General features: G+C 39.6%; 1 protein-coding gene across 1 annotated transcript; it reads left to right on the top strand.

The window, feature by feature from the left end:
- The first annotated feature begins 1,879 nt into the window (after positions 1-1,879).
- LOC145016329 (uncharacterized) lies at positions 1,880-23,348 on the top strand. Its single transcript, XM_078974682.1, has 3 exons — positions 1,880-2,146; positions 2,731-3,351; positions 22,878-23,348. The coding sequence occupies exons 1-3, from the start codon at positions 1,880-1,882 to the stop codon at positions 23,346-23,348; spliced, it is 1,359 nt and encodes a 452-aa protein (XP_078830808.1).
- Positions 23,349-23,785: the final 437 nt, after the last annotated feature.

The following is a 23,785-nucleotide window of genomic DNA, read 5'->3' as shown; positions in this document are numbered from 1 at the left end:
TTCACAGTCAATTCATGGTGAATTAACATTTCACAGTCAACGAGTGATTCACTATCCAAAAGTTAACTTTCAATGAATGATTCACTGTCAATGAATGGTTCACGGTCAAATAAGATGATCACAGTCAATGTATATGAGTGGTTCATGGTCGTACACAGAGTTCACTGCTATAAACAATTCAATAGGTGAAACTGTAAACACCTAGAAACAGATTAAAACAAGTGATTTTGATTCCTTTCGCCTTAAACTTCATGATCTAATGCAGAAAAACCAACAACCACTTGAACAAATACGAAAATTGAAGATCTCCAACCGTAAACACCACTTGAATGAGCTTAACACCAGATTGGCTCTGATACCAATTGTAAGTCTCACAAACGTGAACCAACCAGTGATCAAACACAATCAAGATGCAAAACAGTAAGAATAAGGAGTAGAAGAAAATAAGTTCCAATAATGCACACGTTCTATTAGGACCGTAAACGTCCGGTATACTTCGAAACACACACATACAATTATTTTTCATCTGACACATCTGACAATCTATATAGGGACCAACCAGCCGTAAACTTGTTTACGACCGTACACACGTTCACATCCGTGAACGCTACTCGACCATAAACACAACCGTAAACACATATAACATGACCAAAATCCTATTAAGACCTATACAGATAAATGACTAGCCCAAACCAACAAAATGTGACCTAACAGTTCATTACACTGTTCATGTGTACTGTTTATCGACACTGTTTACAAATTTGGTTATGGTATTCTTACTCATTTCTGTATTCGGTTTGATTTGATTTGTTCATTTTGTCCGTTTTGAGGGTTTTGTTTCATCTGTTGGCTTTGTTGATTTCATGATCTTGACTGTTTCTGCTGCTACTCGTATTTACCATTTGACTGATATTGAAATATGGCCCCAAGAGATGATTCTCTTCAGTCCATTAGTATTCAACTTGATGGAAAAAAAACTATGCATATTGGACTTATGTTATGAAATTTTTTTTACAAGGCAAGACTATGTAGGGGATTGTTACAGGTGATAAGAAGAAACCAACGGACGAGAAGGCTGATAATTATGCAACCTTACTAGATTCATGGGAGACTGATAACTACAAGATCAGTACTTGGACACGGTAAAGGAGGTTTGGGATCACTTGGCTAGGCTGTATACTTAGTCTAACTTTGCAAAGTAGTATCAGTTAGAGTTTGATATTCGAGCCCTCCAACAGAACAATCTCAGTGTTCAGGAAATTTATGTAGCTATGTCGGATTTGTGGGACCAGTTAGCTCTTACAGAACCTGATGTATTGAAGGCTTTTAAGCCTTACATAGATAAAAGGGAAGAGCAGTATTTGGTTTAGTTCTTGATGGAATTACGTTTAGATTTTGAAGGTCTATGTGGATCAATCTTGTATCGTACACCTCTTCCTACTTTTGAGTCGGTTGTTCACGAGTTGATTGTTGAAGAAACTCGTATCAAGTCCCATGCTGACAAAGCTCTCAAGATAGCCACTCCCATTATCTTTGCTATTCCACAACGACCTTAGTCTTCAAACCAAAATTATCCCAGAGTTACATTTGATGAGTGTGCTTTCTTTAAGAAGTAGAACCATGGGAAAGCAAATTGCCCTTTGCTGACAAACAAGGGAATCAGCAGCAACAACAAACAAGATCACCAACATAGTCTCAGTCTTCACAATAGAACAAGTCTTCTGGATAATCACATCTCTCATTTCCATCTTTTAGGCCACCCCAGTACTCTGTTGCTACACCTTCAGTTCAGAATGAAACAAATTTCACACCACCATCAACCGTGGATCCACATATTGTTGAGCAGTTCGCATAGTTCTTAGCTACCAGTCCAATAGCCATGTCATCTTCCATGTCTCATCCAAGTCTATCTTCATATAGCACGTCAGGTATTCCATCATCCTTGTGGATATTGGATTCTATTACATCCCATCACATGTCACTACATTTTTCATCTTTTGCTTCATTATCTTCTCGTACACCTGTCTCTGTTATGTCTTCTAGTGCTACACGCATATCAGTAGAGGGTGTTGGTTCTATTGTCACTCCTTATATATCTTTAACAGATGTGTATTACATTCCTACACTTGCTTTGAATCTTGCATTGGTTAGTCAATTGTGTAAATCTGGTTTTTGAGTCTTCTTTTCTAATTCGTTCTAATGTGTATAGGACAATCGGGCTTAGAGGGTGATTGGGATAGACCGTAAACTTAGGGAGCTCTAAGTTTTCGAGCAACTACATGTTGCTGATGTTGTTGCATCTAGTTCCGATTTGTCATCTTTACGTTTAAACCCTTCATCGTCACTTTTTTATCATTGGCATTCTCGTTTAGGACATGTGTCAGCATCTCATTTACAGTTTTATCGATTTCCACTGGTGTGTTAGGCTCTTTAAAATTTGATGATATTTTTTATTGTTGTGGTTGTAAACTTGGAAAATTTTCCGCTTTACCGTTTAATAAAAGTGTCACTCGTTCTATTGCTCCCTTTGATATCGTGCATTCTGATGTGTGGGGTTTCTCTCTGATCACCTCTAAATCGAGAGCTAACTATTTTGTTTCGTTTGTTGATGATTACACTCGTTATACCTGGGTCTATTTTATGAAGCACAAGTCTGACTTTTTCACCATATATAGTGAATTCAGAGCTATTTTTAAGACTCAGCACTCTGCTATCATAAAATGTTTTCAGTGTGATTTGGGAGGAGAATTTACCTCAAATGATTTTAAACAATTATTGGCGTCTGATGGAACTCTACATCAATCATCTTGTATAGACATTCCTCAGCATAATGGTGTTGCAGAAAGAAAACATTGTCATCTCCTAGAAACAGCCAGATCCTTACTATTTTCTTCTCAAGTTCCCAATATGTTTTGGGGAGAAGCTATTCATAACACCACTTATGTTATTAATCATATTCCTACTATGTACCCTTTGGGGAAATCTCCATTTGAAATGTTGTTTAGTCAACTTCCAAATTATTTTTCATTACGAGTGTTTGGGTGTACATGTTTTGTCTTAAAGCCTCATTTAGAGAGATATAAATTGTCTTCAAAATCAGCTCTTTGTGTTTTTATGGGATGTGGTATTGGTCAGAAAGGTTATCGGTATGTCTCTCGCAATGTCACTTTTTTGAAGCATATTCCGTTCTATAGCATTCCTGTTCAATCACATGATGCAACCCGAGAGGAGCTTCATACTATTGATCTGTTAGGCATTGACATTGATGATCCACCACATGTTACTAATCCACCACTTGCTGCTGATCCACCACGTGCTATTCATCAACCACCTGTCACTGATCCTTTGCATGTAGATCATCAAAACCCCCCTCCATCGAGGCCTTATCATAATACGAAGTCCACAAAAATTCCTGACTTTGTCTATTCCTCTTACTCATTGGTGCTTGCCTCTTTTATTGCTAATGTACATCGTCTCTTATAGCCAACATCCTACAAAGAGGTCGTTTTTTATCCCCTTTTGCAGACCGCTATGGTTAAGGAACTTGTAGCTCTTTATCAGACTTATACATGGGATCTCGTTCCGCTTTCGTTCAGAAAACACACGATTGGTTCTTGTTGGGTATATAAAATCTAAAAAAGTCTTATGGATCCATTGAGTGTTATAAAGCATAACTTTTTGCGAAAGGGTACGCACAAAAGTATGGTATGGATTATGAGGAGACGTTTTCTCCTGTTGCAAAAATGACAACTGTTCACACCTTGATTGCAGTTTCTTCCATTCGCCAAACGAATATTTATCTGATGGATGTCAAGAATGCTTTCATGAGGAGGTATACATGTCTCTTCCCCCTGGTATTTCTCACCAACCACGTGAAGTTTGTTGACTTCAAAAGGAACTATATGGCCTCATACAAGCCCACTGTGCTTGGTTTGAAAATTTTCTACAGTGATTACTTCACTTGGTTTTCAATCACGTAACCATGACTCGGCTCTATTTATTCGATGTACGAATACATGTCTGAATATTCTTTCCTTATATGTCGATAATATGATTATTACTGGTGATCATCATAATGATATAGAGTCTCTAAAGCGTGATTTGGCTCACCATTTTGCTATGAAAGACTTGGGTTTGATACGTTATTTCTTGGGGATCGAAGTTTCTCAATCTCCACAGGGTTATCTTTTATCTCAAACGAAGTATATTTCAGATTTGTTTGAACGTGCATGACTCACGAAGAATCGAACAGTTGATATGCCTATAGAGAGTAATGCAAAGTACTCTCCAACTGATGGTGTCCCATTATCAGATCAAAACCTTTATCATACCATTGTTGGGAGTTTGGTTTACCTGACTGCCACTAGACCGGATATTGCTCATGTAGCTCATGTGGTTAGCCAGTTTGTCACTACTCCTACTATTGTTCATTGGGGAGCTGTTCTTCATATTTTGAAATATTTATGTGGTACTCAGTTCCGCACTCTTATGTTTCCATCTACATCATCTATTGAGATGTGTGCCTATAGTGATTGTAACATCCGGAATTTCAGGTATGTTATCGTATGGTTGAATTCTTGAGGTTTATGGAGTGACTCGACAAGTTGGGAGTACAACTAGCCGAGTAGGGTCGAGTTGTTGTGTGGGATTTAATAAATGGACTCGACGAGTTGGGAGGCAGACTTGCCGAGTAGGTGTTGGGCAGAGAAACCCTAATTTCCCGGGGTAGGGGCCTATATAAGGGAACTTATACCCCATTTCCACCTCATCAGTTACCCTACACCCCTGAGAGCAAACCCTAATTGCTATTTGAGCTAGAGAGTGAGAGAGAAGCTCATATTGTGGTTCTTATGCATCATTTGAGGAAGAAGATGAGGTTATCAAGCAAGCAGCTGGAGGTGAGGCTGTTGGATCCAGTGATTTCCTGTCCAGAGCTCCTGAGGAAGGTATGAAGTCTTCACCTTTCTTCTTATTTTGAATTGATCTCATATCTATGGAGTTTTAGGGCTTTCTGCCATCTTTTGTTTGGGTTTTTGAGTAGCATGAGTTATCAAAGATTCTAGACATCAGATCTGGACCTTATGAGGTCCTTAGAGTCTAGGTGTCCCAGCTTTATTCATCCATAGGAGGGTAACCTCTCATGAAGGGCATATATTAGCATTTTTGGAGTAATAACATCATGTATGAACGTAAAGATCGAAGCTTTACGTGACTATCAAGCCTTAAGATAACATATCTAGTGTTTGGAGTGATAGATCTGTTTTTAATCGTCTGAATGAGCTTTGGGTCTGAATGAACTCGCTGAGTCGGTGAGCCGACTTCACGAGTTGGTTAGGGTTTGTCCCGAAGAGCTGAATCGTGCGATGGCTCGGCGAGTTGGAGGTCAACTCGACGAGCTGAGCTGGACCTTCACGACACTTCTGAGGATGTGAGTGGACTCGACGAGTTACATGAGTGAACTCAAAGAGTCGGGTCAAACATGGACTGTTGACTTGAGTTTGACTTCTGTTGACTCGGGGGTTTGGTCAACATAAGTAATGGAGACCATGGAGGGGTAAAATGGTATTTTACCTAATTCAAGAGTTAGAGAGAGAACGAATAGCCCTCAATTATTAGGGTCATGTAAAAGAGTATTAATTATAGATATTCATCCCTTATGTTAGGCGGAGGCTAGCTCGAGATTCGTGCGCGACGTTATTTACTTGCTACTCATCAGGTTAGTCTTCTCACTATACATACCTAGAGTGGTAATCAGAGTTGTGTGAGAGAGTATCTTATATGTTATTTGTGTACTATGATATACCACATTATTTCTATGTGATTTATGCTATTTATTATTCAGAGTTAAAAAGTTAGGAAAGGAAGGTCCATAGTCTTAGGACAGAAGGGTCCACCAAAGTTGTGGGACTAGAGGGTCCCACTGAGACACATTGACTAGAGGGTCATACATAGTTATAGCCTCGAGTGGCTAATTTGTTGTATGTGGTATTTTAGGGAACTCAGTAAGCTTCATGCTTACAGTGTTATGTGTTATGTGTTTCAGGTTTTTCTCATTATCGCGGGAAGGAACCGGCTTGATTGTACACACCGGTGGAAGAATTATGTTTTTGAGGATCCTAGATTTTTAATTAATAATTGTGGATTTGCAAAGTGTAAATTAAATGAATGAGATTTTTATGAAATGTGTTACAAGGATTAAGTGATTTCAAATGAAAATTTTGTTTTGAAATTTTACGGTGTTATAAGTTGGTATCAGAGCCTTGGTTTGAGGGATTCAGATGCACCTTCGGGTAAGTATGGACTCAAACTGAGGATTAGAGAAAAGTTTTCGAAAAATAAAGATTTTTCAAAAACGAGTAAGAGTTTCTAAGAGAAAAAAGAGAAGGAGGAGTGTGTACAATCACCCAGAGCCCGAACGGTGATTACCCAAAATACCCTTACTTATGAGTTACAATTGAGATATTCTGCATGTTAGAGGATAGGCTATGTACTTCATATTTTAGGACTAGAGTGACTTGATTTGTGATGCCTTAGCCTAGGAATTGCTGTTATCTATGATGTGCTTTGAGTATGTGTTGAGTAAAAGTATCCAGCAGGAATCGTTTAGAGGGAAACCTTGATTAGAGGAGTAATCTAGGAGAAACACCTAGATAAGCATTGGAGGAGCCTACTGGGAGAGTAGTTAGATTCCCATGTGGGGTAGAGTTGCTTGATTTTGGTGACACATGTTGAGTGTGAGTAGAGCAAATAGAGTTGTAACCTACAATGGTTTTTACTTGCTGGTGGAGATTATTTGAAGCCCGAATGCTGCTTGCTTCGTGCTTTGTGGAGCTCTCGATGATGGGAGTCAGCTACCAAGAGAATATGATGATATGCAGGAGGTAGATGGCTGACATCATAGGGAGTTTTTCAACAGCTGATGGTGGAGGAGTGTGAGAACCTAGGAAGAGCCTAAGGAGTGACCTTAGTCAGATGAGTACACTGACAGAATAGAGTATTTCGCTAGGGTGCGAACTCGCGTAACGAGATTGGTGATCGAGAATGTTGACCAACTACTTGGGAACTCTAGGATGGTACATGTAGAAAGTATGGGTAGATGTGGCAGGTAGTATGGTCCCATACTACTGAAAGCAGAGGACCCATACTTGATGCAGGGAGTATTCCGGAGGTTTTAAATAACAGATCGATAGGTGATGTCATGGTTCGAGTACCATGATTTGTAGCAGATCGAGAGGTGATGTCATGGTTTGAGTACCATGATTTGTAGCAGGTCGAGAGGTGATGTCATGGTTCGAGTACCATGATTTGGGGCAGATGGAGAAGAGATAAGATGGGTTGGGTACCATGATTCATAGCAGATAGTTGTGCCTTTTCCATTTATCCTGTCGTAACTGATTAGACAGAGATTGGATGCACTAGAGGATGGGGCCAGAGGCCCATGTTGAACGAGTTTCTTCGGAGCATACCTTGAGAGGTAAATTGAGTTAGTTCTGAGGGATTTTTGGTAAGATACCAGTTGGAGCCATAACACTCAGGGATGAGTATGGTGCTTTATGGAGGACTACGATATGTGTTGAGCAATCAGTTGATAGCGGAAATATCACAGTCTGTGACCTGAGTGGTGCTATTTTCATTTACTCTGTGAAACAGGAGAGATATTGGGATTTCCGGTTTCTAAGCTTGAGGGTAAACCCTGTGGGGTAGCTTTGACTTCAATCTTTCAACAGAGTATTTGGGTAGTATGTCTACCACATGATAGTATTATAGTGTGAAAGGGTTATCAGTGATGACTGAGATGGTCAAGGACAAGGATATACCCTATTTGAGTATAGTAAGGTATGTGATAGCAGCAACGTCAGGTGGTCAGGAGGAGTATATTGGGGGCGATGGCTCTCATCGTCTATGATGGATATTGTGACAACCCGAAATTTTATATCCTGTTCAGTCAAACACTTCAATGAAATTCAAACTCATTCCTGCTATCATTTAGCACAATTTGGAGTATGTTAGAGCATTCTGAGCCTTGTACACTTAAGGGATAAGTGTCGGGGTTTATCTGCTGAAGCTATAGTACAAAGAACAAGCCTAAAACACATTGAACATGAGTTCACGACCACCACAATGGAGTTTATGGCTGTAAACTCCTTGTGGGCCGTAAACTCACCTTATATGATCAAGTATAGGCCATTTGTTTCATTCATTTCCTTTCCTTGGCTGATCTTCTTTCAAATCCTCTCAACTATTATCCCGATCTTCTCCTTAAATCTTCAAAACTAGTAAGTATTCTTCCTTGACTTGTTGATACAACTCTTAACCTAGCATTCTCTCATGATTCCATTCATGAAAATCATGTTTTCATAGATCTTCAAGCTTCACCAAGAACACCAAGAACACACACTAGTGTTCTTGGCCAAAACCGACCATTCAAGCTCCTATATCATAAGTACTCTTGTTCTAACTTGTTATGTACTAGGTTTAACATGTTTAGGCCTTAGAAACATTAAGAATCAAGGGTTGGATGAGATTTTACGGCCAAGGATCTCCCAAGGCCGTAAACTCCCTTTTATGGTGCAAAGTTGCCCTAATCTCCTTCTTTATGCTTAGAAATTGGATTAGAACCCTCCATCAATGAACAAGGGACATTAAACTTCGAGTTAGTGCATCATACCATGAGTTTACGGCCATAAACTCATGGAGAAATGGTCCCCAGGCCGTAAACTCATGTTAAGGACAATTCTTGAATCTTAAACTCACATAGCCTCTTGTTTAACATAGGAACACTTAACCACTTAAGACATCATACCTTTACGCCTCTAAATAAGACCCTTTAGAGAGTTTACGGCCAGGAGTAAACTCCCCTGGGCCGTAAACTCCATTGAGTGTGGTCCTTGGGCCATAAACTCAATAGCAATGCCTTACATTCCTTTGTTGCAACCCAATGGCCTCCTAACACTTTGGCCAAAGTGTTTTCCACACATTAGGGTGTTTATACTTGTCTAATTACTGTTATAATCACTAACTATATACATATATATGTCTTTATATGTTATTAGGATCATTGTGTGTGTTCAAGTCTTCACTTGACACCTAGTACTTGTCTGACACTTCCATACGATCCAGTCACTACAGGTGAGTTCATACCCCTTAATTAACCTTTTAAATGTTTATAAATGCTTTTATGGGGGGATACAAGTTGAATCATGCTAGTTATTATATCAATCACATATGATTAATAACTAGCATACAAATGGATTTACTACACTTTTAGCTGTTTGCTCAGTATACTACTTCCAAATGACTTACCAACACATTTTTACATGTTAAACTCTTTATCAAACTATCTTACATAATGTATCTTTCCTTTCAAACTCTGTTACAATTGTGTTTCAAACAAAGGATTTCTTATACTTTAAACTGTTCATATCAAACAAACGCTTTCAAATCATTTTATAAACTGACATCAAGTAATAAATTCTTATTTATTAAACTTTTCAAAGGTTTTACAAAACTTCCTTTATACTTTTATATTGTCAATTGCATGCCTATATATGTATAGTTATATAAGTAATGTTTAAAGGACTTAGGATTACTAGCTCGCTTTAATTTCTTTTCCTTGTTTGGATGTGGCTTTAAGGTATCAGCTATTTGTCCGAATGTCATCTAAATATTAGTTATATATTATGTATACATATATAGACATAAATATTCTATCAGTCCATTTAGTACCTTTGGGTAGCAAAGGCATACTTTCGGTTATACACGTACATTACTAGTAGCTATACTAGGTATAGTTAGGAGATACTACTTACTATTCCAAGTACAAGGAATCACACAAGAGTCAGTTTATTCATGAGTCTATACAAATATAATACATACTATATGAAGAGATACTATTACATACTATATGAAGAGATACTATTACATACTATATAAAGAGATACTATTACAGAGATACTATTACAAAGATAGTATTGCATAGATACTATTACATATATACTATTACATACGATACGGGACCGACCATTCTACACTGGGCTGTTAGCTACAGTGGGAAAATGCAAATCGACGGATGCCTATGGTTGTACTGTTTGGCGAGTTACCACACCGTGAATATCCTAGTACAAAAGGATACGATTTCAATAATTATATTATTTTCCTTATTACCTTTATTTTTTTGTCACATTCACATAATCGATGAGGTAGACTAGATTTGAATAATAATAGTTGTACAAGGGAAAAACCTTCACTTATGTAGAGGTTCAAACCTTCAAAACAGTCGAGTCTTGGTAGAAGACTACATTTTATACTAGTAGGAAATATGGGATTTTCTAGGGCTTTCATACTTATACGAACTTTTCTTCAAACATTTACAAGTCTTTTCCTTACAGTTTTACAAATTAAAGACACATAAATACTTATGAATTCACCAACTTTAAGCTGATACTCGCTTTCAAAATAACTTGTATTCTCAGGTCACCAATAGACAGGTATGACGACCAAGTTTTGTGAAGACAGAGCAGTCAAGACTCATCATTTACTTTGATTATTCATTATGTTGTTTGATTCTATGAAAGAACACACTTGTATTTAAAAGTATACTATTAATGTAATGGATGATGTTGTTACTTGTTTACTACTTTGCATTGTTGTGATACTTTACATGACGTCCTCCGACCCAGAACGTTTCCCCCGTTCTCGGTTTCGGGGTGTGACAGATATCGAGTGTGGCAGTGAGGCTTCTGCCCTCATGATAGAAGAATATGAGAAGTGTGAGAATTCATTATTCCCAAATTGAGAGTCATAACTACTATGGGACAATTGAGATGACTGGTAGTGTGTCAGTATGAAATTTCGGATGACACGGTGGAAAGCCTTCGAGTATTTTATCTGAGATTCGGGATGTTTGTAGTTGCTTGGTCTCTATCGGGAAGATCATCGAGTGTATGTGGTACTTTCCAAGAGTGAGTGTGATGTGCATGGTGAAGCAGTCTGTGGAATAGGTTGTTATTATACCCAAAATGGTGATGGTTCAATCCCTAAGTGTGGGAGAACCAAATATTTTATTAAGAGAATCATGAATTTGTTCTAAGGCGGTTAGTGGACTGAATATAGTGATCCGTGGAACGGATGCATGAAACCAAGGTTATTGGGGGTCGAGGTGAGGCGCAAACCGAGATAGTTCATGTTGTACGTGTTCAAGGAAGGATGAGTGTCCCCACGACAAGTGGTCGTTGGTCGAGGATCCTATGGCGGCTAGAACTTCCTCGGGGTTGTGATGACAAATTCAAGGTGGGAGGCTCGTAAGGATAATTTCGGCGATTGAGAATTCCTGGTTCAATGTATGGATTGTTATATGCTCTTTGGGAAGGGTAGGAGGTGATCGGGCAGCCAACTTCTGGGTTGGTATGTGTAATCTTCCTTGGGTTTTGAACAATAGAGGAAAGAGTTTTGGATGGTCATCAACGTGTTCTGAGTCATTGATGATTCCTCCGTGTTCCAGTTGAGAGTTGGGATACTTCGAAGTTGCGCGCTGTGTGAAATGAAGATTAGTTATCAGATTATGAGGGAATGCATTGGTGTATCTGTGTATGATGTTGTTGTTGGAATAGTGCCTAAGGCTATAACTATATTCGGTGGTGCATGGTCCTTTTGGGTTGCCTTCACCATAGCAACTTGAAGGATGATTTATTAAGAGAGAGAGTAAATATTATAAGGAATAATATTTAGCTATTTGATTAATATAAGTCATAAATTAATTGGTATTAATTTGGTGACTTAAAGAGATTAATTAAATAAGATGGTATAAACTGTCAATTGTTTGATAGTTAGACTTTAGACTATAAATCCATTAGGATGGACTTTGGACGGATTCTAAGAGCTTTAGGATAGCTCAAAATCGTCCATAGGGATATCTATGGAATGGATTTGGATAGCCTTAAGAGAAGATTATCCAATTAGGGTTTAGGGTGAAACCCTCAAGGAGTCTAAAGGTATAAATAGGCCCTTGGGATGTGGAATTCGTGTACAACCTTTCAGAACCTAAAGCAAGGAACCTCTGGTCGAATTCCATCCCCTCTCCTCTCTCCTAAATCATCTTGCTTGCTATTGGTGTTTGTAAGCCATTAGAGGAGTGACAATTGTGACTCTAGAAGCTCCAAGACAACAAGATCAACAAGGGACTCAAAGGTATGATTCTAGATCTGTTTTAATGTTGTTGTTTAACCTAATTAGCCATTAGAAGTCTTGGATTCAAAAGCATGTTTATTAGAAAGCCTAGATCCAAGCAATAGGGTTTTGCATGCGCACATAGGAAAGTTCTTATGGCTAAAACACAACAGTGGTATCAGAGCCTAGATTGGTTTTCTTTAAATTGTTGCTTGAATAACTGAAACAAACCTGCAAAATTCGATTTTTTGGGTTTTGAGTCACTGACTCGTCGAGTTCCAAGGTGGACTCGTCGAGTAGGCCTGACTCGTCGAGTCCCCTTGTGCACTCGGCGAGTCCAAGCGTCAGGAATGGCCAGATTCGGGATTTTTTCATAATTATCTTATGGAAACTTACCTTAATCATATTAGATCAATGTAAATCCGATTTTTTGATAAATATGACTATTATCTTGATCTAATTAAAGATATTTATCATCTAATAAAATATTTAATTTCCTTATATGATAATGATTAATTATTTTGGTAATTATCTTCAAAGAAATCAAGATAAATCAAATAAAGATAATTAGAATATTAATTGTTAATTGGAATTATTTGTTATTTGATCCTTCATGTTTTTAAATGTTTAAAACCTACCCTATAGTTTTTGAAATTTATATTTGTGATTAAAGTTTTAATTTAGACAACTTAAATTTCAAACCCTAGATTTTGAAAAGTTTAAAATGCAACCCTATACTTATATAATATTACTAGGATAATATATATATGTATAACTAAATGCTAGTCTTACCGCTAGTAGGCCTCATTCACGAAGCCGATCTATAAGGTGGGTATAAGGTTGCGGCCTATAAAATGGCGCTTAATGGGTGTACACTCACACCCACCGCTTGCTTGATTGGTGGAGGGTCGTTAGCCGAACGGGTAGGATAGGGCAACCTCATCCTCTCATTAAAAGTATAATAAGAAATACGAAGTAACTAAACTTTCTTTTAAAATTTCCCAATCTTAGTTACTTTAGGAAAAGTGAATTGATGCAATCCCATGAAATTACACTTTGCACCTTGCTAATATGTTAGTGGAGCGTGTGTGGTTTACCGGCACACTAATTGGTTCTAAGCGAAGGTGGCAAAGGGTGATTCATTGTTTATCATAGTTCGATGGAGCGTGTGTGGTTTACCGGCACATCGAATAGGTGATCGTTACAATGAAGGCACCATGTGAATTTGCATGGTAATTCACACCCGCTTTGTGATCCTCGGCATCCCAGTCACAAACAAGAGGGGCATATCGAGATTTAAACATGCCATTGAATAGTTCAATGAATCTCATCCGAACCTAGGAATTCTCAAAAAACACTTAGGACTAAAAGTTTAAGTTTTGTGATGGAGAATTAGTGAATCGTCATTCACTTACCTTCAATTTATTTGCATGTTGGATTACGGCATCCCTTTTCTAGTATGTAAATGTTATTGTTGGATCCTAGCCCTAATTTTTCTTATTGGGTGATAATTAGGGATTCTTGTTCTAATCTATCTTTGTCCTTTCTATAGATGTCAAACGCAAACAACGCTGCTGCTAGTTCTTTCACGTTGATGAGCCTTTGCCAAAAGGTCACCTTCGATGGAACAAACTTTGGCGAATGGATAAGATACATTCGCACCATTGCTCGCTATGAGGATAAAGAGTATGTCCTCGACGAGAAGCTCGAGAAAATCAACCCCGAAGTTGCTACTCCCGCCGAAATCACCGCCTTTGAAACCCATGAGCGAGATGCGACGAAAGTACATTGCATCATGATCGCCACCATGAACTCCGAGTTCCAAAAGTCCTACGAGGACATGTATCCATACGAGATGCATCAAGACTTGTTGGAGAGGTACCACCAAAACGCGAGACAAGAGCGTTACAAGATTTTCACTAACATGATTTCCGCTAAGATGGGTCATGGAGAATCTCTTACCGTGCACTTGCAAAAGATGCAAAGGTATGTCGACCGCCTTCGCAAGTTAAATGTTGACTTCGGCGAAGACTTGGCGATCGACATGGTGCTTCACTCTTTGCCTCCGATGTACAATCAATTTAGGATGACCTACCACATGAACAAAGAGGAGGTCACTCTAAGTAAACTCCAAGGACTCTTGAGGGTTGCTGAGAGCAATTTCAAGGACAAGTCTGTTGCACCAACTCCAAATCCATCCGCTGCTCCTGTCTTGGCTATTGGTCAAGGGAAGGGAAAGAAGAGGAAAGCTTCTTCAAATAACTATCGAAAGGTGAAAGCCCGAGATGGTTCCTCTTCTAGTGGGACCAAAGTTGATCCCTCTAAGCCCTGCTCTAACCCGAAGGAGGCAGAGTGCCACCACTGCCACAAGATAAGACATTGGAAGAGAAGCTGCCCGGATTACCTGCAAGCCATCAAGGAAGGAAAGATCAAGCCATCTTTCGCAGGTATATATGCAATCAAATCTAACGATTCTAATCATGTTATTTCTTGGGTTCTTGACACCGGTTGCGGTTATCACATTTGTTCTAATGTGCAGGGACTAAGAAGAAGTAGGGATGTGGAGCAAGGAAGAATCAATCTAATCATGGGGAACAGAAGATCGTTGCCTGTGACCAAGATTGGAGTGTATTCTTTAGTGCTTAAGAATAGTTTAGTTTTGGATTTGAACAATTGTTGCTATTCGCCAGAAATGGCTAGAAACATCATTTCATTTCATGGTTTATATAGACAAGGATTTAGATTTTCTTTTAATAATGAGAATGGTTCTATTTTGGCTTATCTAAATGGTGTCTTTTACTTTGAAGCTATACCATGTAATGGAATATATGAAGCTGTTATGATTGTTGATAACTTAGGAAATGATGTTTTGAATATTGATTCTTCCACTAGTATGGATAAAGCATCCTTGTGGCATTGTCGTCTTGGACATGTCAACAAGAAACGCATAGCCCAACTCCAAAAGGATGGGGTGTTGGAGTCATTCGACCTTAGGGAAGATGACACATGCGAGTCTTGTTTACTTGGAAAGATGACTAAGTCACCCTTCACGAGTACTTGTGAAAGGGGTGAGGGACTATTAGACCTAATACATACCGATGTATGTGGATCTTTTAGATCAACCACGAAGGATGGGAACCGCTTCTATGTGACCTTTACCGATGATTATAGTAGATATGGGTATATCTATTTAATCAAGCAAAAGTTAGAAACCTTTGAAAAGTTCAAAGAGTTCAAGAATGAAGTGGAGAATCAATTGGGCAGGAAAATCAAGATGCTTCGATCCGATCGAGGAGGAGAGTACCTAAGTCTTGAATTCCACGATTATCTCAAGGAGTGTGGAATAGTTTCACAATTGACGCCTCCTAGGACACCGCAGTTGAATGGTGTGGCAGAAAGGCGTAATCGAACCTTATTGGATATGGTTCGCTCTATGATGAGTCGTGCTTCACTACCTATCTTCTTTTGGGGGTATGCCTTAGAGACTGCCGCCCATATCCTTAACCGAGTCCCTACTAAGAAGGTTGCCAAAACACCTCACGAGATGTGGACGGGGAAAGCTCCCTCGTTGGCACATATCAAGGTTTGGGGTTGCGAGGCTTTCGTAAGACGAGATACTCACGACAAGCTTGAACCTCGAAGTGAGCGATGTATTTTCATCGGCTACCCGCAAACTTCCTTTGGATATCTCTTCTATAGACCGAAAGATAATGTTATCTTTGTTGCGAGGAGAGGAGTTTTCCGAGAGCGAGAACTCATAAGCCAAGGAGACAGTGGGAGGCAAATCGAACTTGAAGAGATTCAAGAATCGATAGATGAAGGAACCTCTACCGCTGGTATTCAACCTGAGGAGGAAACTCCGGTTGAACCGATTGACGAATCCTTACCTCTTAGACGTTCCGATAGAGTTAGAGTTCATCCCCAGTTTTATGGTTTTCATATTACTACCGAAGGGGACACGTATATTAGTGATGGTACACTAGTAAATCTTGATGAACCTAATAGCTATAAGGAAGCCATGGCAGGCCCGGAGTCTGCGAAATGGAAAGAGGCGATGGATAGCGAGATCCAATCCATGTACTATAACCAAGTTTGGAATTTGGTTGATTACGTGCCCGAACGTAAGACCGTAGGGTGCAAGTGGATCTTCAAGAAGAAGACCGACGTGGATGGGAACGTACACACATATAAAGCGCGATTGGTTGCGAAGGGCTTTACTCAAACTCCCAGAGTTGACTATGATGAGACCTTCTCACCAGTTGCGAAGATTAAATCTATTAGAGTGATGCTAGCAATTGCCGCATTTCATGACTATGAGATTTGGCAAATGGATGTCAAGACCGCTTTCCTTAACAGAAAGTTGGCTAAGGATGTTTACATGGCTCAGCCAGAGGGGTTTGTGGATCCGAAGCATCCGAATAGAGTGTGTAAGCTTGAGAAGTCTATTTATGGACTTAAGCAAGCGTCTCGCAGATGGAATCTTTGCTTCGATGAGAAAGTAAAAGAGTTTGGATTTGTACGAAGCGAAGACGAATCTTGTGTATATGTCAAAGCCAGTGGGAGTATAGTAAGCTTCCTCGTTCTATATGTCGATGACATATTACTCATAGGAAACGACATCCCGACTCTGCAGGAGGTTAAGTCCTGGCTCGGGAAGTGCTTCGCTATGAAGGACCTCGGAGAGGCTTCTTACATTTTGGGAATAAGGATAGTAAGAGAAAGAAGTAAGAGACTAATTGGACTTAGTCAGAATACTTACTTGGAGAAGGTACTAAAACGTTTTAGTATGGAAAACTCAAAGAAGGGAGAACTACCGATACAAGGAAATGCCAAGTTGAGTAAGACTCAAAGTCCGAGTACCGAAGCTGAGATAGCAGAAATGAGCCGAGTACCATACGCTTCCGCAGTTGGCTCAATCATGTACGCTATGACTTGTACTCGCCCTGATGTAGCCTTCGCTTTGAGCATGGTTAGCAGATATCAAGGGAATCCTGGCAAAGCACATTGGATTGCGGTGAAGAACATCCTTAAGTACCTTCGGAGGACGAAAGAATGGTTCTTAGTCCTTGGAGGGAGTGATGACTTGAAGGTGCGAGGGTATAGTGACACCAGCTTTCAGACCGACAGGGACAGCTACCGTTCGCAGTCGGGCTGGGTCTTTACCCTAAATGGAGGAGCAGTAACATGGAAAAGTTCCAAGCAAGAAACCGTAGCTGATTCAACGTGCGAATCAGAGTACATCGCAGCGAGCGAAGCGTCGAAGGAGGCAATATGGCTGAAGAACTTCATCGGTGATCTTGGAGTTGTGCCGGCCATAAAGGAGCCCATGGAGATTTTCTGTGATAACGAAGGTGTGGTTGCCTTGACCAAGGAACCGAGGGATCATGGTAGATCTCGACATATCGACAAAAAATATCACTTCATTAGACATCGTGTAGAAGAAGGACAACTCGTAGTGAAGAGGATATCATCGGAAGATAACCCAGCAGATCCGCTTATGAAGGGACTGAGTAGGGTTAAACACTTGCAACATGCTAGGAGTATTGGGCTGAAGGATGATATTAGTATAGATTAGATAGTATTAGAAACGTATAATAGATAAATGTAATTAACATTTGATGATTAAATAAAGGAGTGTTATTTATGAGTAAAGTTACTATCACATGTTAGTTGTTTAACTATTGTTTCACTTTGCATGTTTTGACTTCCAGAATAATTGAGTTTATTAGGAATAATCGAATTATTCAAATGGTCCACAATCGTTCATATGTTGGGAGTAGATATGAATGAAGATTGTCATGAATTGGTGTGTAGAATGTCTAAATGGTGTTATACATAGCAAGGGTTGTTGCAACGTTCATGAGTGCTTATGAACTGGTTTTGAGCATTGGAATAAACCCGCGCTTGCTGGAATCACCTTATGGAATACGATATAAAAGGTGATCGCGAGACGATAATATCATATGGTCTTAAAACCTAGATATATGGTTTATTATTTGTTAATTGATTGTGCATTGATAATGCGAAAACGCATCAGTAACTTGATGTTATAAAACGCATTGTTGTGTATAGTTGGTTAATGAATAAGTAAACGCATATAAGTCGAAGTTTATCTGTAAATTTTATCCTAAGAGGGTAGAAGAGATATCTTGGCCACTCGATGATTTGATTTGACTTATGTGCCGGGCCCGGTCAGAACTGAATTGATGTGTTTGATTAAGTTCTATGTCAAATAAATCGAAGATCGAGAAATCTAAATGCTAGACTAACCATTCCATAGGATTGTCAGCATGATATCTAACAGAGGACTGTACGATCCCTTATCTAAAGGACAAGATTGATTAGATCAGAGTTGACAGCGTCTTTGAGAGCTACGATTGCAAACCGTATTATACTTGTATAGTTACTAGACTTATCCAAGTGGGAGACTGTTGGAATAGTGTCTAAGGCTATAACTATATTCGGTGGTGCATGGTCCTTTTGGGTTGCCTTCACCATAGCAACTTGAAGGATGATTTATTAAGAGAGAGAGTAAATATTATAAGGAATAATATTTAGCTATTTGATTAATATAAGTCATAAATTAATTGGTATTAATTTGGTGACTTAAAGAGATTAATTAAATAAGAGGGTATAAACTGTCAATTGTTTGATAGTTAGACTTTAGACTATAAATCCATTAGGATGGACTTTGGACGGATTCTAAGAGCTTTAGGATAGCTCAAAATCGTCCATAGGGATATCTATGGAATGGATTTGGATAGCCTTAAGAGAAGATTATCCAATTAGGGTTTAGGGTGAAACCCTCAAGGAGTCTAAAGGTATAAATAGGCCCTTGGGATGTGGAATTCGTGTACAACCTTTCAGAACCTAAAGCAAGGAACCTCTGGTCGAATTCCATCCCCTCTCCTCTCTCCTAAATCATCTTGCTTGCTATTGGTGTTTGTAAGCCATTAGAGGAGTGACAATTGTGACTCTAGAAGCTCCAAGACAACAAGATCAACAAGGGACTCAAAGGTATGATTCTAGATCTGTTTTAATGTTGTTGTTTAACCTAATTAGCCATTAGAAGTCTTGGATTCAAAAGCATGTTTATTAGAAAGCCTAGATCCAAGCAATAGGGTTTTGCATGCGCACATAGGAAAGTTCTTATGGCTAAAACCCAACAGTTGTAAGTAGGGGATCGGTGGTTGAGGCAGGACATCGTGATGTTCTGTGATAGTGTGCCAAGGTATCCAGGTTTAATGTCCTGAAGAATGATTTTTTAGTCTTGAGTTTGAGACGGCAAGTGGTGTATCAAGTATCTACGGTTCTAGTGGGAGCCCTTTGGTTATTGACATCAAGTGGGATTATTTAAGAATGTGGATTGCAGCGGGGAGAGGTGTTTTGTTATGACGATCGTTGTCAGAAATAGTGATGCATAATTTGGATGAGTGTGAGCACCTATCTATGTTGGTCTGTGGAGCATGAGTTAGTGGACGCAGTGTAGTGTTGACGTGAGAATGAGATTGTGGGGAAATAAGAGAGGGTGTTGTAGTGCTACGGGGAGTCATAGTACTCACTAGGTAGAGAGAGGGTATTGTGATGCTACGTGGAGTTGTAGTACTCACTAGTCAGCGAGAGGATGTTGTGATGCTACGAGGAGCCGTAATACTCACTAGTCAGAGAAAGGGTGTTGTGATGCTACGGGGAGCCGTAGTACTCACTATTCAGCGAGAGGGTGTTGTGATGCTATGGAGAGCCATAGTATTCACAAGTCAGCGAGAGAGTGTTGTGATAATGCGGGGAGCCATAGCATTCACTAGTCAGAGCATGATGCAAAAGAGTTTTAGTCTTGCGTAGCCCTAATATTTAAGTTTTTAGAAGCCTAGTGGTCGGACCAGGGGCCAGACTGGGTCTCATCAATAATCGGGAATCGTTATATTCTAAGTAAGGTGTGAGTATCACAATCAGAATGAATTGATGTATGCATGGGTTGCGGGTCATGGGTCATGAGTTGAGTGGTTCATTGGGAAGAGTGGTTCCAATTCTGGGGCGAACCAGACTCTCAGGTTTGAGTTTGGCTCTGGTGGTGCGTTGGGTAAGCGAGATGAGAATCCAGATTCAGAGATTAGCTCCATGTTGAGGGGTATTTTTTTCATTTGATGTGTTAGACCTGCGTAGGTCAGTGCTTTGGTATGGGAGGTACCGCGAGACGCATGGAACTAATGAGTAGTAGATGATATAGGTTGGGGGTGAGTCGATCTTCGGTTGGGATTGTAGTATTCGCTTGGGGTAAAGAGAACTTCGTGACTTGTGTGTCACAATGGGCCAAGATAGTTGTTGTGTGAAGGAAGTCGGAGAGATGTTATGGGGCATGCTTTGGGTAACCTTTCGAGGTTCAACTGATGGGTCGGGAGTTGACATGGTGCTCAAGTGTTAAATGGAATATTGGGGAGGAAGCTGGAGCTTATGATTGTAGATGACAGAGGATATTTCTGAGTGAGCATGATTATTGTCTTATGTCTGAGGACAAGGCATTAAGAGTTCATTGATCCGGTGGGTTTCGATTGCAAAGCAGTGGATGGGTCTCTGGTGTAATGTGACCCTTTTCGTTCCTTGGAGTGTGATTTGGATCGCTTAGTATGTTTGGTATGAGTGATCAGTAGCCGATTGTTGTACCTTGTTTTGTGAGAATCAGAGGGGCAGTGAGTTATCGGGGTCTGTTATTCAAGGAGAGAATAACATGGTAATATCTTGAGAGGGAGGTCTGGCAGTGGGTCAGGTCACTAGAGTTTCCAGACTTTGGAAATCCAGAAGGAGGCATCTTAGCGGCAGAGGGGTCGGTTTTGTTCCAGATTTAGGAGTTCCTGTTTGGATTCAGATGTCCATGGAGAAGGATATCGGGTTTGGTATGAGATCCTTTCAGTGGTGCTTTTCGAGTTATAGGTTTCAAGCTATGTGTGGTTGACGAGCGATTTCGAGGGTGAAATCTAATTCAAGTGGGGGAGAATTGTAACATCTAGAATTTTAGGTGTGATATTGTATGGTTGAATTCTTGAGGTTTATTGAGTAACTCGACGAGTTGGGTGTCTAACTCGCCGAGTAGGGTCGAGTTGGCATGTGGTATTTAATGAATGGACTTGACGAGTCGGGAGGTAAACTTGTCGAGTTGGTGTTGGGCAGAGAAACCCTAATTTCCTAGGGTCGGGGCCTATATAAGGGAACTGATGCCCCCATTTCCACCTCGTCAGTTACCCTACACCCCTGAGAGCAAACCCTAATTTCTATTTGAGCTAGAGAGTGAGAGAGAAGCTCATATTGTGGTTCTTATGCATCATTTGAGGAAGAGGATGAGGTTCTTAAGCAAGGAGTTGGAGGTGAGGTTGTTGGATCAAGTTATTTCCTGTCCAGAGCTCCTGAGGAAGGTATGAAGTCTTCACATTTCTTCTTATATTGGATAAATCTCATATCTATGGAGTTTTAGGGCTCTTTTCCATCTTTTGTTTGGATTTTTTTGATTAGCATGAGTTATCAAAGAGTCTAGACATCATATCTGGACCATTTAAGGTTCTTAGAGTCTAGGTTTCCCAGCTTTATTCATCCATAGGAGGGTTTTTGGGCTTAACCACTCATGAAGGGCATGTATTAGCATTTTTGGAGCAATAACATCATGCATGAACGTAAAGATCGAAGCTTTACGTGACTATTGAGCCTTGAGATGACAGATCTAGTGTTTAGAGTGATAAAGCTATTTTAAATCGTCTGAATGAGCTTTGGGTCTGAATGAACTCGCCAAGTCAGTGAGTTGACTTGACGAGTTGGTTAGGGTTTATCCCGAAGAGATGAATTGTGTGATGGCTCGGCGAGTTAGAGGTCAACTCGATGAGTTGAGTTGGACCTTCATGAGACTTCTGAGGATGTGAGTGGAATCGACGAGTTGCATGACTACACTCGATGAGTCGGGTCAAACATGGACTGTTGACTTGAGTTTGACTTCTGTTGACGCGAGGGTTTGGTCAACATGAGTAATGGATACCATGGAGGGGTAAAATGGTCTTTTACCCAATTCAAGAGTTAGAGAGAGAAAGAATCTCCCTCGATTATTAGGTTCGTGTAAAAGAGTATTAATTATACATATTCATCCCTTATGTTAGGCGAAGGCTAGCTCGAGATTTGGGCTTGAGGTTATTTACTTGCTGCTTGTTAGCTGAGTCGTCTCACTATACACATCTAGAGTGGTAATCAGAGTTGTGTGACAGAGTATCTTATATGTTATTTGTGTATTGTGATATACTACATTATTTCTATGTGATTTATGCTATGTATTATTTAGAGTTTACAGAGTTAGGACCGGAAGGTCCATAGAGTTAGGACCGGAGGGTCCACCAGAGTTGTGGGACTGGAGGGTCCCACTGAGACACATTAACCAGAGGGTCATACATAGTTATAGCCTCGAGTGGCTAATTTGTTGTATGTGGTATTTTGGGGAACTCACTAAGTTTCATGCGTACCGTGTTATATGTTATGTGTTTCAATTTTTTCTCAGAATCGCGGGAAGGCACCAGCTTGATTGTATACACCAGTGGAAGAGTTATGTTTTTGAGGATCCTGGATTTTTAACTGAATAATTATGGAGTTGCAAAGTGTAAATTAAATTAATGAGATTTTTATGAAATGTGTTACGAGGATTAAGTGATTTTAAATGAAAATTTTGTTTTGAAAATTTACAGTGTTACAATGATGAAAATTGGTATAATGATATTTATGATCGTAAGTCCACTACTGGGTATTGTGTTTTTCTTGGAGATTCATTGATATCATGGAAAAGCAAGAAACAAGATGTTGTTTATCGATCCTCTAAAGAATCTGAGTATTGGGCCATGGCTATCACCACTTGTGAGATTGTTTGGTTGAGATGGCTTCTTGCAGATATGGGCGTTCACATCTCTCAGCCTACCCTTTTGTATTGTGATAACGAGAGTGTGATAATGATTGTTAAGAATTTAGTGTTTCATGAGCGCACAAAGCATATTGAGTTTGACTGTCATTTCACACATCATCATCTCCAGAAGGGCACTATCTCCCTTCCTTATGTTCCTTCCTCTTTGCAGATTGTTAATATTCTTATGAAGCCATTAACTGCTCCTCGATTCCATTTTCTGTCAGACAAACTCTCAATGCTTATTGATGTTGCATTGTGAGTTTGAGGGGGGGGGGGGGGGGGAGGGGGGGGGGTATTAGCCTAATAAGATTTTGGGCTTTATTTGTGTATTGGGTTTTATGATTGGTCATTTTAGCTAGTTTATATATTATGTCTTTCCCTTTCATTGTATTTTGTACTTCTCTTTCATAATAATACGAAACCCTAGCTGTTATATTTTTTTTTTCATTTGTTAGTTTACAATGGGTACTACTTCACCCTCAACATCATCATTTTTGTTGTTATCATTTGTCTCCTCCTTTTTACCAAATAATTAACTCAATAACTCATCACCTTTTGTGCTATTCATAGTGACCATATCCTCATTAAAGTGCACCTCCACATATCTAAGGTTATCAATTTCTTCTTCATTTTCCCCACCATCAATACATGAATCCTCACAATCTTCTTCTTTTAGATCATAACCATACAAGTTTT

Source organism: Lactuca saligna, chromosome 9 (genome assembly GCF_052625555.1).
Source record: "Lactuca saligna cultivar CGN05327 chromosome 9, ASM5262555v1, whole genome shotgun sequence".
NCBI lineage: Eukaryota > Viridiplantae > Streptophyta > Magnoliopsida > Asterales > Asteraceae > Lactuca > Lactuca saligna.
The sequence above is the reverse complement of the archived record's forward strand: the minus strand, read 5'-3'. Positions and strand labels throughout refer to the sequence as shown.

Coding starts and splice junctions, on each gene's coding strand:
- LOC145016329 (XM_078974682.1), top strand. CDS start 1,880: ATGTCATCTTCCATGTCTCATCCAAGTCTATCTTCATATAGCACGTCA. Junction 2,147..2,730: donor TTGCTTTGAATCTTGCATTG/GTTAGTCAATTG, acceptor AAATGTTTTCAG/TGTGATTTGGGAGGAGAATT. Junction 3,352..22,877: donor CTGTCACTGATCCTTTGCAT/GTAGATCATCAA, acceptor GAAAATTTACAG/TGTTACAATGATGAAAATTG.